This window comes from Jaculus jaculus, chromosome 4 (genome assembly GCF_020740685.1).
Source record: "Jaculus jaculus isolate mJacJac1 chromosome 4, mJacJac1.mat.Y.cur, whole genome shotgun sequence".
Classification (NCBI taxonomy): Eukaryota; Metazoa; Chordata; class Mammalia; order Rodentia; family Dipodidae; genus Jaculus; species Jaculus jaculus.
Genome location: NC_059105.1, coordinates 117,597,930 through 117,612,398, shown reverse-complemented (window position 1 = coordinate 117,612,398; position 14,469 = coordinate 117,597,930). Strand labels below are relative to the sequence as shown.

The following is a 14,469-nucleotide window of genomic DNA, read 5'->3' as shown; positions in this document are numbered from 1 at the left end:
AAGAAAGAAAGAAAGAAAGAAAGAAAGAAAGAAAGAAGAGAGAAAGAGAGAAAGAAAGGGAGAAAGAGGAGTGGCTAGGAATATGGCTCAGTGGTTAAAGACACTTTCTTTTTTTATTTTATTTTATTTTATTTTTTTTGAGTTATGGTTTTGCTGTAGCCCAGGCTGACCTGAAACTCACCATATAATCTCAGGGAAGACTTGAACTCATGGCAATCCTCCTACCTCTATCTCCCCAGTGCTGGGATTAAAGGTGTGCACCATTACACCTGGCTAAAGGTACTTTCTTAAAAAGCCTAATGGCCTGGACTTGATTTCCCAGCATTCATGTAAAGAAAAATACACAAAGTGGCACATGGATGCAGTGGCAGGAGGCCCTAGTGTGTCCACATCTCTTTTTTTCTCTCCAAATGTGCCAACTGGTGAAATAGTGGCATGTCTGTTATTAAGGCCTGCTCCATGGGAGGGAATTCTTGCCTAGTACTGAAAAATCTAATGAAAAGCCTATGGCTTGGGAAGTCACAAGCCCTGGGAGGGGTGCTATTCCTGTCACCTGGCTAAATCAGTATATTATGTCCATCAACTGCCCTCTAAATACTTATATTTATGCTCATATATTAATAATACTCTCACTTTTGGTTAGAGAAGCTTCTCTTTACAAATGATAACCACTAGCATGACTCAAAATTCACCTAGTGCTGAGAAGAAAGGTCAGTGGTATGTTCAACACTGAAACATCTCTATCATGCCCTCCACGGCTCAGGGACCATTGCAGAAGAGGTGGTGGAAAGAATATAAGAGCCAAGTACACAGAAGCCATAGATTGTTACTGGAAAATTTCTAGTGCCAGGAATGAGATACCTTCTAGTGAGTTGTTGGCCAGAGAGGTCCCTAATGCTCCCAAAACATTAGAGGTCATTGCCAAGGCTCTTGGTTTCCCACCAGGCATAGATGATAAGGCCCTATTTCTGAAGACTCCACATGCTTGGGCAGCAAAATCACTGAGAAATCCTGTTGGAGCTAAGCTGAAAACCTCCTCCCTGTAGACCAGCTGACAGAAAGCTGGAAAGAAAAAACAACTATGCTGCATGCAGCTCCATGGGAGAGAGAGAAGTCACCAGTGGAGATAAACCATGGACACTGTAAGCCTTAAGATGGGCCAGCAAGGCCAAATGAGCCAATGGGTGCAAGAGTGGCATGTCTGTTATAGGGGAAACCAACCACTCACTAATTGGACTGGAGGCCTGCTCCACAGGAGGGAATTATATGCCTGATACTGAAAACCTATCATGGGGAAAAGCATGAACCCTAGGGGTATAATGCCTGCTGGTCTGGCTAAATGTATATATTATGCTCACCAAACTGTCCAGTAAGCACTTTTCTTAACACTTACACCCATATATTAATGCTACTCTCACTTTAAAAAAAAAGTTATCTTGAATTTTTAAAAATATATTTTATTTATTTATTTGAAAGATAGAAAGAGGCAGAGAGAGAGAAAGAAATAGGGAGAGAATAGGCGTGCCAGGGCCTCCAGCCACTGCATGCGCTCCCTTGTGCATCTGGCTTACGTGGGTCCTGGAGAAGTGAACTGGGATGCTTTGGCTTTGCAGGCAAATGCCTTAACCACTAAGCCATCTCTCCAGCCTACTCTCACTTTTTGTTAGAGAAGCTTCTCTTTCTGTATGACAATGACTCAGAAGGCACCATAGTGCTGAGGAGTGACAGAGGAGTGCTCAGCACTGAGACATCTCTATCACACCTTCCAAGGCTCAGGGTCCATTGCATAAGAGGTGGCAGAAAGAATGTAAGAGCCAAAGGAAGGGTAGGACTGCTTATAATGTACTCTTCCAGACACAAAATGGCCTGGATATCCATGACCTCACAGTGTCTGGTACTATCTACATAAAAGCACTATAGTAAGAGGAAAAAATGATGACATTTAATCCCAGTACTTGGGAGGCAGAGGTAGGAGGATTGTCCTAAGTTTGAGACCACATAGTGAGACTACATAGTGAATTTCAGGTCAGCCTGAAGTAGAGCGAGACCCTACCTCAAAAGAGAGAGACAGAGAAAGAAAAGAGTTAGAGGAGAGGAGAGAAGGGAAGGGAAGGGAGAAGAGGGGAGGGGAGAGGAGGGGAAGGGAGGGGAGGGGAGAGGAGAGGAGAGGAGAGAGGAGGAGAGGAGAGAGGAGGAGAGGAGGAGAGGAAAGGAAAGGAAAGGAAAGGAAAGGAAAGGAAAGGAAAGGAAAGGAAAGGAAAGGAAAGGAAAGGAAAGGAAAGGAAAGGAAAGGAAAGGAAAGGAAAGGAAAGGAAAGGTAGCCAGGAGTGTTGGCACATGCCTTTAAACCCAGCATTTGGGAAGCAGAGGTAGGAAGGATTGCTGTGAGTTCGAGGCCACCCTGAGACTACATAATGAATTCCAGGATAGCCTGGACTAGAGCCAGATCCTACTTCGAACAAACAAATAAAAGGTTGAAAAATAATCAGGCATTATGGATTTAATCCAGCAACCATCCTTTCTCTCATCTTTCTGGATCTGGAGAATAGTGGTTAAGCCCTTTAAGTCTATGTAAATTCTGTTTACCTCTTAGCCTGTGTCTTTCCAAATTGCATTTGTCACTCTGTCCTTAAAGGCAACAATTTCTCTCAGGGTTCTCCAATACTTACGTTGGCTTTTTGGGTCCTCTGCTGCCATTTCTGGAAGCAGAGATTTGACTGGTGTTCATAGTTAATGGTCTGGGTCATTTAACATGGTATCCAGGATTTCCCTAAACATTACATACTTCAATTCCTGTATCTCTGCAGGTTGAATACATCATTATCCCCATTTTACAGATGAGAAAGCAGAGGCCCAAAGTAACTTGTATACCCCAACCCAGGATGGTAAATAGTTCCAAGTGTGGATCTTTCTGTATGAAAATCCAATTCTGTTCCCCTAGGCTGGAGCATGGAGCTCAGCATGTGTCTTACAACTGTTTTACCAGCCTCCTCCTTCATACAGGACTCACTTGGAATCTCCCGATCTCTGCTTTGTTTCTCGCCAGCGAGGAGTTCACCACCTACAAGAGTTCCCAGAAATATCTTGTTATTCACAAGCATGATTCCTACCATCCTCTCTGGAGTCAATATCTATGGCCTGTCTGATATTCTATTTCATGGTGTGTTGAATGCTTCCTTTTTTGTTTGTTTTGTTTTGAGACAGGGTCTTCTGTAACCCAGGCTGAGCTTGAACTCACTATATAGCTGATGATGACCTTGAACTCATCTTCCTTTCTCTACCTCCCAAGTGATGCAATTATGGGTATGCAACACCGTACGCAGCTGACTGAATGATTGCTAAGGCCAATGCTTACACATAACTTTTCTCATATACTTCTCAGAGGAACCATGTGAGGTTCAAAATTTTTTTGTTTTGTTTTTTCAAGGTAGGGTCTCACTCTAGCCCAGGCTGACCTGGAATTCACTATGGAGTCTCAGGGTGGTCTCGAACTCATGGCAATCCTCCTACCTCTGCCTCCTGGGTGCTGGGATTAAAGGTGTGTGCCACCACGCCTGGCTACAAAGTTCATTTTTTTTTTTTTTTTTTTTACATCTCATTGATGAGGAAATTGATCAGAAAGAACAACCTATTTGTCCCAAGTCAACACAAAGCAAGACATTGCAATCAGCTCTCTCTGGTACATACTGTCCTGGTTGTCTCCTCTGTGCCTTGTGCCCAGAACATGTAAGTGCTCTCAGGGGACAACTCCTTGTTCTCCTTAGCCCCATGTTGCACACATAGTAGGCACTTACACATGCTCACTGTTTGTCACCAGTTCCCTCTGATTTGGGAGTGAAGTATTCTATTCTGGGGGGACTTTGGTGACTTGAGAATCTGGGCACACAAGAAGGGGGCTGCTTTGTGTATGCCAGCACTTCATTCAGGGCTTGCCAAATGGCAGTCTCAACACATGAATGAATGGATGAATGAATGAATGAATACAGTATCTGGATAACCAAGGGATGAAGAAAGTGTTGGAGATGCTACCTTAAAGTCAGAGAGACAATCTGAAGTGACTTGGCTCCAAAGATGGAGACAGCTAAAATGGTTTCCATTATTGAGGTGGGACAAGAAAATGGATCCCTTTCGCCAGAAACCAATTTGGCTCCTCACCTGGATTGAAATGGTCTCCTCGAAGAACTTTGCAGGAACTTCATAGAAATTCTGGAAGAAGATCTGGGGCAGAGGAAATTGGGGTAGGGTGACAATGTTACTTCCATCATCACTGAGAGTCCCACTGAGAGTCACTCTCCTACCTAAGTCTCCATGGCTCCTAAGTGCCGGCATTGATGGATCTCAATCCATACTATGGGTTCCCTTTTAGCCACACCCTTATCTAAAGTTCTGCCGACAACTAAAGCTGCTTCTTGCTTCCAGGTTTTTGAAGACATGATTCCTTTTTCCTGAATCATCTTTCTCTATTCTGTACATCTTTCTCTGGATGGAGTCTTTTCTAAGTGCTCTCCACTGCTCCAGCTATATTTCTCACTTATGCCACCTAACTTCCATCTTTACTTTGTCTAGTGACCAATTAATTTCACAAGTATTTACCAGCACCTCTATATATCAAACACAATGCTATAGCTGGGGCTCCAGCAGTGCCAAGGTGTACATGGTCTGGGCCTGCATTTTGTGGCCTTGCTAGCAGAGCTCCCTAACCTCTTGCCTGCCATGCTTGTTTTTAGGTCCATAGGTTGTGGCCTCATCTGACAACTAGCTCCTCAAACTCAGGGCTCAGAATTACCATTATATATGCCCAGCACTGAGCATAGTGCCTGGTCCTTAGTAGCTGCTCAATAAATGTTGTAGAACAAACACTTGGAGACACCTAAGTCAGATGTCTTGCCAGCTACTTCCAGGAAATGCCTAGCTCCTGGCTGGCCCACTTGCCAGATGTGTCCTGTTCAATTCACCTCATTGAAGAAAGGGTTGTTTCCCATCTTGATTCGTGTACAGTAGTGCTGGCCTGCAATGGTCACCTTTACCACTGGCTTGATGTTGTTGCCCATGAGCTGTCGAGCTTCAAACACCTTCAGCCGAACCTAGAGGGAGCACAGCAGAGGTCTGATGGTGGAGAGTTTCCAATAGAAACTCTTTTCTCAAAATTGGGCTGGGGATGTGTGGGTCACTTGAGTGCTTGGCTAGCAGGTTTGAGGTTCTGGGTTTGATTCCTAGCACCACATAAAATGGGCATGGTGTAGTGGAGCACAAGCATGTCATTCCAGTACCGGGAGGCAGGAGTTCAAGATCATAGTAGGTTTGAGGCCATTCTGGGATACATGAGACCCTGTCTCAAAAACAGACAAAAAAAAAACAAAACAAAAAAAAACCAGCCAGAACTGTTCTGAGAAGGAACATTATAGGTACTGTGGATAGAAAGAACCCTTGAGGAGAAGTCTGGAGGAAGCAGCATCACAAAAAGTAGCAGACTTGGGTTATGAAGAGCCTGGACAGACACTGTGAGGACCCAAGCTTTCTCCCAGAGTTTTGTGGCAATTTTAAAAACATATTTTATTTTTTATTTATTTATTTGACAGACAGAAAGAGAGAAAGGGGAGAGAATGGGCACGCCAGGGACTCTAGCCAATGCAAATGAACTCCCCCTTGTGCATCTGGCTAATGTGGGTCCTGGGGAATTGAACCTGGATCCTTTGGCTTTGCAGGCAAATGCCTTGACAATTAAACCATCCCTCCAGCCTACAATTTTTTTTTAATCAGTGTCTTCCTATGTAGTCCATTTTGGCCTTAAATTCCCAGTCTTTTTGCCTCAACCCCTCAAGCAGCTGGTATTATAAGGGTTCAGCATCACCCCTGGCTGATGCTGGGCCTGTTTAGGCAGGTGTGTAGCATGATGGACAGACATCTTTGAAAGACTGTTTTGACTAAAGAATAGGAGAAGGCTGTTGAGGGGGTTCAGGAGAAGGCTATCTCTATGTGGCCCAGGGAAGTGACAGTGGAGGCTTGGGGCAGGGAATGTACATGACACTGGAGATGTGGGGACAGTCAAGTGACAGGACTTGGTCATTGAATGGGTGTAGGAAAAAGTGCAATCGAGGCTAACTCCTGCCTCCTGGCAAGTGATGGATCAGGGAATGGGCTAGGTCATATACTAGGGGTCAGAGGGAAGTTGGTAATGCATGAATGGACTTCCTGAATTCATCCAGAAGCCATGAACCTTCCCACTGGGCCCCTCATTTGTCCTCAGTTTCTCCCACATGGTCACTTCTTTGACTTTGCATATGTCTCTCTCTCTTTCTTTCTTTTTCTTCCTTCCTTTTCTTCCTTTCTTTCTTTCTTTCTTTATTTTTTGCTTGCTTGCCAACACTCTGAGGGGTCTAGAAGGACAGAGCCTGTGCCTTCTTATCTCTGTCCCCATTATCTATTTAACAGGGCCTCCTGGAGCTCAGTGAGCCCTTTCTGCCCTCACAAGAGCTGTCTCTAATTTTAGCCATGAGTGGTGGAAGTTCCCCAAAGTGGCACTGGAGGAGCAAGGGATGCAGTGAGGGTCTGAGGCCTCAACACTACATCTAATGCATGTGCCATAACCTTGTGTTGACAGAGCAAGGGTGTCAGGCAGGTCTCATGGTCTTTCAGGTTTCTCACCTGAAAGTGCTGAGGCTTAGAGGACAGAGCCCTGGGCATGGTGGGCTCGGGGACGACCAGCTTCTGCAGAGGAACCTGTTTTGTAGTGATGCCCAAGAAGTCTTCAGTGCCTGAGGAAACAGTCCAGGGTGGACTCAGAGGCTGAAGCTCAGGCGGCTTTCAGGCATTTTCTTCATTTCATCATTCTGCTCTCAATGGCCTAAACTAACTAAAACACAGCCCTGATGAGGGCATATGCTGTTCTCTGAATATGCCGAGGGGCCTTCTCACCCTCAGGAACTATGGATTCTTGAACCTCTCTCTTCACACATAGGGGTTCTTGGAAATGGACATCCTCATGTTCTTATGGACTCATTTGAAGCTGACCCTTATGTTCAGAGATGATTAATGGAGTAATTGGAAAGATGTATGGCCTTAGCCAGATGTCTGGAGATATGGCCTCTAGACCCAAATAGCTTCCCAGGGACCTTAACTTGGTCATAATCCTTAAGTAGGTTTCAAGAGTTGAACCTCAAAGAGCCCATTCAACTATGCCTGAAACCCCAGGGAGGACACACCTGTCTTCTTGATGTCTTGGCGGCTTATATAGGCCACCTGTAGGGTGACAGTACACTGAAAAGAAAAGACAGAAGCTGTAAGCCAGACCTTTAATCTTTGGCTAGGTTATAGTTCCTGGACATTTCCAAGCCTGTTGGGCTCCATGCCCAGTCTTCCTGGGGGTTCTGAGCCTAGCCATGGTGCACCACAAATGGACATCTGTGCAGTCTGGGTGTGGGTGCAGTAATAAACTGGTAAAGAGAAGGCAATGACTTACAATGGAGGGAATTTAGAGGATAAAGGAGCCACATAGTGATGGTGATGACAGAAGACCCAAGAGGCTAGTGAGGACAGGAAAATGTGACTTTGGATCTATACAGAGACATGGCACTAACATCTCTCCTCCTAGTTCAATGTCTCCCTATCTCCTGTGGAAACTCCTGCCTCCAAACACATCCCACCCACTAACCTCCAGCCCATTATGAGGCTTGTCCTGGAACAGCCCCTATGTGCCCTAACTGGTCAGTAGTACAGACCTTGAGACTCTTTACCTCTGGTTGCCCACTCAACCTCAGCAATCCTGCCTTTTCCTTTGCTCCCACCACTTGCCAGTGGTGCAGGCAGCCTGCTGTCCCCAAACCTGCCCCCATCTATGCTCTTTGTACCCTTGCCTGGGGCTCATTCCTCTCTAGAGCAAATTCCTAAGAGACTGAATATGCACATGGACAATGGCTACACCACCTACCTATACAAACCTTCCCAGCCGGGCGTGGTGGCGCATGCCTTTAACCCCAGCACTCAGGAGGCAGCGGTAGGAGGATCGCCATGAGTTCGAGGCCACCCTGAGACTAGATAGTGAATTCCAAGTCAGCCTGGGCTAAAGTGAGACCCTACCTCGAAAACCCAAAACCAAACCAAACCAACCAACCACCAACCAACCAACCAACCAAACAAACAAAAAAAACAGACCTTCCTGGCTGGAGAGATTGCTTAATGGTTAAGGTGCTTGCCAGCAAAGCCAAAGGACCCAGGTCCAAGTCCCCAGTAATCATGTAAAGCTGATATATAAGGTGGTACATGTGTCTAGAGTTTACAGGGGCTAGAGCCCTGGTACACCCACTCTGTCCCCATCTCTTTCTTTTTCTCCTAATAAATCAATACTATATATATATATGAGACCTTCCCCATGATCTGCAGCAACCAGCCCAGACCATCAATACTTTATGTACAGAAAGCAGCCCAGGAGCTTACTAAGTCAGACTTGTGGGACTCAGACTGCTTGCTCTAATAACAACCCACGAAGTCAAATAAAAACATTAGCTCCAAGTGGCCAGGATTTGATAAAGAACAAGCTGACAGATGACCTAACTTTTGTAATTTTGTCCCCCACTTCCAAGATAGGATCAACCAGAGAGTGCCAAATTGACAGTCCTGTGGGCTTCCAGTTGGCCTGCCTTTGGCTCCCCCAATGTAGCAGCTTCCAATCAGGGCACTCTGAAGCCTCTCCTTTCCCCACTATAAAATGTTCCTACTTTCTGCTTGCCCACACCCAGTGTAGCATTCCAGTGCCTTCTACAGCAGCTGATTGAAGGGGAAGGTCAACTAATCCTTCTCAGTAGGCAGACTGAAGGGTGGATAGGAGATGGATGGCAAGACAGGGGAGTCTAGGCATGACAACAGTGTGATGGGGTCCTTCAGGGCTGGAAGCACTCCCTTGCTGGGGCACTGGCTCAGCTATATGCATAGCCCACAATCTTGCAGTTGCCTGGCCTGGGCCATCTGGGGCCCGACTCACGTCTGTGCGCATCATGGAATGGTTGAGCAGGGCCAGGTCCTTTACTAAAAGCACCTTTTTCGGTTTTTTCACCAACTTCTTGAGCAGTACAGTGGCCAAGCCAATGAACCTGTGAACAGGAGCAGATAAAAAGATGAGAAAGCCCAGCTAGGGCAGAGGACTAAGAGGCTAGGGAGGAAGAGCATCCACCAGGGGGCGCAGGGCCCTCCATTCCATGGGAAATTCCTTAACTAGGAGAGCCCTCTGTGGAATGGGGCGGGAGGAGGGAAATGGGACGAGTACATTATTTGTCTATACAACAAAGTCTCTAATTAATAAAAATAAAAACTAAGCCGGGTGTGGTGATGCACGCTTTTAATCCCAGCACTCTGGAGGAAGAGGTAGGAGGATCTCCATGAGTTGGAGGCCAGCCTGGGACTACACAGTGAATTCCAGGTCAGCCTGGGCTACAGTGAGACCCTGCCTGGAAAAACCAATCTGAAACAACAACAACAACAACAATAATAATAAAAATAAGGGCTGGAGAGATGGTTTAGTGGTTAAGGTGCTTGCCTGAAAAGCCTAAGGACCTAGGCACAATTCCCCAGAACCCAAATAAACCAGACATACAAGGAGGCACATTCATGTGGAGTTCATTTGCAGTGGCTGGAGGCCCTGGCATGCCCATTCTCTCTCTCTCTCTCATACATAAATAAAAATAAACTATAAACTAAAAAAAACTAAAAAAAAAAAAGAAGAAGAAGAAGAAAAAGTAGTAGTTCACTGGACCAAGGGTGAACATCTGATGAAACCTGGGCCAATCAGATTCTCTATCCTAGTAACTGCTTCTGGTGTGCCATGGCTTCACTCAAGTGACATTTTAGTTTTGGCCAGGAATAGGATGGGTCTATGATGGGAAACCAGGACTCACAGAGACTTAAGATCTGAGGCTACAAGTGAGAACTGTTGCTGAGACCCCAAGTTTGTATCCAAGTCAACTTGCTCTCCCATACTTGGGACCTGCCCCTCTTTTATTTTTTTCTTTAGTGCCTGGCTCTAGTCATGAATCTGGGTGAATCATGAGACCCGTGCACCATGTTCTGCTGCTTTGGTCAGGGAGCTAGGCTTCCCTTCTCTCTATGCCTCACCTTTCTTTCTTTTTTGAGCCCATATCCTCAAGGATGACTTGTAGGAAGGCGTCCTTTTCCAAGGGGCGGTTCCAGAGGTGCCAGATTAGAGTCTTAGGGAGAGAAGGGCAAGGAAAAGTCAACATCTTTATTTTATTTTTAAAATTGATTTATTTTTATTTATTGTGTTTTGAGACAGGGTCCCACAGGTATCCTTGGCTTAGAACAAATGCTAGGATTACAAGAAGCATGTAACACCATGCCCAGCAACATCTTTCCTCTTCACTCCTCATCCTACCTTTCTAGAAAACTTGAGCAAGTCTAGGCTATGGTCTGAAACTCAGGAGCTTCTCTCATGTCTAATGTCCTAAGGAGATGGCATTTTATACCTTGTCCAAAGTGTGAGCAATCCTGTGTGTGAATTGCATGGGCACTTTAAGAGTTGGGGGACTTGGGAGCAGGACAGTAAAAATGAAGAGGGTTCTAAATACGTTAGGGTGGTCTGGGTGTGTTAGTGGATGGGCATATTGTGAACCATTCCCAAAGGTAGGGGAGAAAAACTAGGAATAGCTGTAGGCAGCTGTGGCTTTCTCAGCCTTGTCAGATCAGAGGCTAATCCAATAGCAAGATGCCTCAGCTTTTCTGCTCCCTAGACCTCTGAGCACCTTGCCTGGAGCCCATGCCTGCACCCTTGCTACTGGGGATGTTCACGCCAGGCTTGCTCTGCAATGTCTACCTCGTTCCATGTGGGATCATTCCCTTCTGCCACATGAGTTCTCTTCTGTATATCTGCAAAGACACAAGGGGTTGGCATTGGTGGCAGAAAGTATTCCAAAGTCTAGGTTAGAGTGGGGTCAAGAGAGGTAGAGACAGTATTTTCTTATGCTCTGAGGGCTTTGTAAACCCTCATGGGTGAGAGAGTGCCAGGGATCTAACCCTGGGACTGGAACATTCTAGGCAAGAGCTCTACTGCTGAGCCACACTCCAGCCCTACTACCTGCTTTTTATAGCTCTAAGCTCTTTGATGTCTAACCACGCTTAATCCCTCTCACAACTCCTTTCACTCCTTTCTCTTCCCCAAACTTGTGGGATGTCTTTTCCCTTAAAATGAAGCTAATAAACTCCAGTCTTCTACCTCATAGAATTGCTGTGAAGAGCAAACATTTTTAATTTATGAAAAGGCTTTGTCAATGGTAACGCTCATTCAAATGTAGTTAACATTATCAAGCCAGTAATAGCAGGGTTAGTACTAAGGGCTGGTGACTTGTGTGCATCTTTTTAAAAAAAACATGTTTTACTTATTTGAGAGAGAAAAAGAGGCAGAGAGAAAGAGAGGAGAGAGAGAGAGAGAGAGAGAGAGAGAGAGGGAGAGGGAGGGAGAGGGAGAGAGAGGGAGAATGGGTGCATCAGGGCCTCTAGCCACTGCAAATGAACTCCAAATGCATACATCTTGTGCACCTGGCTTTACACAGGCACTGGGAAATCGAACCCAGCTCCTGAGGCTTTGCAGGCAAGCGCTTTTTTTTTTTTTTTTTTTTTTTTTTTGAGGTAGGGTTTCACTCCAGCCCAGGCTAACCTGGAATTCACTATGTAGTCTCAGGGAAGCCTCAAACTGATGGCAATCTTCCTACCTCTACTTCCCAAGTGCTGGGCTTAAAGGTATGTGCCACCATACATGGTTTGTTTGGTTTGCTTTGATACAGGATTTCGCTACATCAAGCAGGCTGGCTGGCCTAGAATTTCTGACCCCCTTCTGTTGGCCTTCCAAGTGCTAGGATTATAGGTAAGTGGCACCATACTTTTTCTTTCTTTCTTTCTTTCTTTCTTTCTTTCTTTCTTTCTTTCTTTCTTTCCTTCCTTCCTTCTTTCTTTTTTAAAGAGAGTGGGTATCCACACTCAGTTTTTTTTTTTTAATTTTTTTGTTGTTGTTCATTCTTATTTATTTGAGAGTGACAGAGAAAGAGGAAGAAAGAGAGAGAGAGAGAGAGAAAGAGACAGAGAGAGAGGGGGGGAGGGAGAGAATGGGCGCGCCAGAGCTTCCAGCCACTGCAAACCAACTCCAGACACATGCGCCCCCTTGTGCATCTGGCTAATGTGGGTCCTGGGGAACTGAGCCTTGAACCAGGGTCCTTAGGCTTCACAGGCAAGCACTTAACTGGTAAGCTATCTATCTAGTCCTTTCTTCCTTTTTTTGATGGAAGGAAAGAATTTTATTTTGGATTATAGTCTGAAGGGGAAGCTTCATCATGGCAGGGAAAGGATGGCAGAACAAGAGGTTGGGCAACATTTCTTGCCATAGCAGCTGGCAGGAAGTGGCAAGAAAGTGAGCTGATCTACTGGTGAAGGGAACTGGGCTTTAACACTCCTAAGCCCACCTCTAGCAACACACCCCTTTCAGCCAGTCTCCACCTCCCAAATTGCCACCAGCTGGGGACCACTACTTTCTATAACTTCAGTTTATGGCACAGCATTAGCTGGTAGAAGAAGGCTGAGGAGGCTGGAGAGATGGCATAGTGGTTAAGGTGCTTGCCTACGAAGCCTAATGACTCAGGTTCAATTCCCCAGTACCCACATAAAGCCAAATGCACAAAGTGGTGCATTTATCTGGAGTTCATTTGCGGCGGTTAGAGGCCTTTGTGTACCCATTCTCTATCTTGCTCTGTCTTCTGTCTGTGTGCCTCTCTTCTTGCAAATAAAATAAATAGTGGGGTTTTTTTGTTTTTGTTTTTTTTTTTAAGTTTTTCAGAGTAGGGTTTTCCTCTAGTCCAGGCTGACCTGGAATTCACTATGTAGTCCCAGGCTGGCCTCAAACTCACAGCAATCCTCTGCCTCCCAAGTGCTGGAATTAAAGGCATGAGCCACCATGCCTGGACCCTGTGTGTGTGTGTGTGTGTGTGTGTGTGTGTGTGTGTGTGTGTATTTTTTTTAAAGGACCCAGGTTCGATTTCTCAGTGCCCACATAAGCCAGATGAACAAGGTGGTACATGCTTCTGAAGTTTATTTGCAGAGGCTAGAGGCCCTGGAGCACCCATTCTCTTCTCTCTCCCTCTTAAATAAATTAATTAATTAATTAAATTTTTTTTTTGAAATGTAAAAAGGACAAGTGTTTATTCCTCCTTCCCTACTACTAACCATTTCCTGGGGGAAATTACAACAATAAAAATGATAGTTTTTGATTTGCTTTGTTTTGATTTTTTTTCAAGGTAGAGTCTCACTCTAGCCCAGACTGACCTGGAATTCACTAGGGAGTCTCAGAGTGGACTTGAACTCATGGCAATCCTCTCACCTCTGCTTCCCAAGTGCCAGGATTAAAGGCATGTACCACCATGCCAAGCTTGTTTGGGTTTTTAATATATTTTAGTTATTTATTTGAGACAGAGAGAAAGGAGGAGGGAGGGGGAGAGAGAAAGAGAGAGAGAGCAAGAGAGAGAATGGTGCACCAGGGCTTCCAGCCACACTGCAAACGAACTCCAGACGCATGCACCACCATGTGCTTCTGGCTTACATGGGTCCTGGAGAATCGAACTGGGGTCCTTTGGCTTTGTAGGAAAGTGCCTTAACTGCTAAGCCATCTCTCTGTCCCCATGCTTGGGTGTTTAACTGTGCTGAGGAGCAAACTCAGGGCACCTCACAGGTTATGTAAGTGCTTTACCATTCAGCTACACTCTTAAACCTAGATGATAAAGTTTTGAAACAACCAATGTGTACTTCCTCACTATGTCACACAGAGAACCTATACATAGTAAGATGTGCATAAATCTGATTTTTTTCACCCTTGGGGCCCTTCTTTGCCTTTGGGGCCTGGTTCTCACCTCTGAAGGAGACAGTCAGGCAGGGTTTGGGTGGAGGGCTGAGTGGCGGGTTAATTTTGGCTGATTCCACCACAAGTCGCAGCATGTTGTATATCTATTTCCTCTCCTCCTTCCCTCTGTAGCACAACTGCTTCCTTCTTGGAGCTCCTTAGACCAGAGTTTCTCCAGGATTCCCAAGGGAATGGAGCTTAGCAACAGGTCATGTCACAGAGATGGATGGTTCTTGATTCCAGAGAGGAATGTCCAGAAGAAGGAAGAAGAAGTAGTGGTGTAGGGATGGCTTGAGGTGACCAGGCCTGCACAAACAAAACAACATACCTGCTTTGACATTTCCTTTCTTCTTCCCTAAAACTATATTTTTTCCTCCTACCTCTACCTTTCAAGCGCTGGGATTAAGGCATGTACCACCATGCCAAGCTCTAATGTTGTCCTTTTGAGAGTTATGTCTTTTTCTTCACACAAGCAAGTTGCCTGTGATGAATTACTGGTATAGTCATATGTTTCAATGAGGTAATATAAGAAGTGAGGCCATAAAAACCTACAGGCAATTAGTAAGGTCTCAGGGGAAGTTCCT

The 14,469-nt window shown here is 45.4% G+C and overlaps 1 protein-coding gene across 1 annotated transcript in view; it reads right to left on the bottom strand.

Moving 5' to 3' along the window:
• Nucleotides 1–13,980, bottom strand: part of Fer1l5 (fer-1 like family member 5) — a 67,071-nt gene extending 53,091 nt beyond the window's left edge. Inside the window, exons 1-9 of the mRNA XM_045147676.1 lie at nucleotides 13,896–13,980; nucleotides 10,820–10,872; nucleotides 10,105–10,196; nucleotides 8,978–9,086; nucleotides 7,203–7,257; nucleotides 6,646–6,755; nucleotides 4,956–5,084; nucleotides 4,156–4,218; nucleotides 3,011–3,061 (exon numbers count right to left, since the gene is read on the bottom strand). Of these exons, the coding sequence (XP_045003611.1) occupies nucleotides 3,011–3,061; nucleotides 4,156–4,218; nucleotides 4,956–5,084; nucleotides 6,646–6,755; nucleotides 7,203–7,257; nucleotides 8,978–9,086; nucleotides 10,105–10,196; nucleotides 10,820–10,872; nucleotides 13,896–13,980 (747 nt within the window). The remainder of the gene's footprint in view (nucleotides 1–3,010; nucleotides 3,062–4,155; nucleotides 4,219–4,955; nucleotides 5,085–6,645; nucleotides 6,756–7,202; nucleotides 7,258–8,977; nucleotides 9,087–10,104; nucleotides 10,197–10,819; nucleotides 10,873–13,895) is intronic.
• Nucleotides 13,981–14,469: the final 489 nt, after the last annotated feature.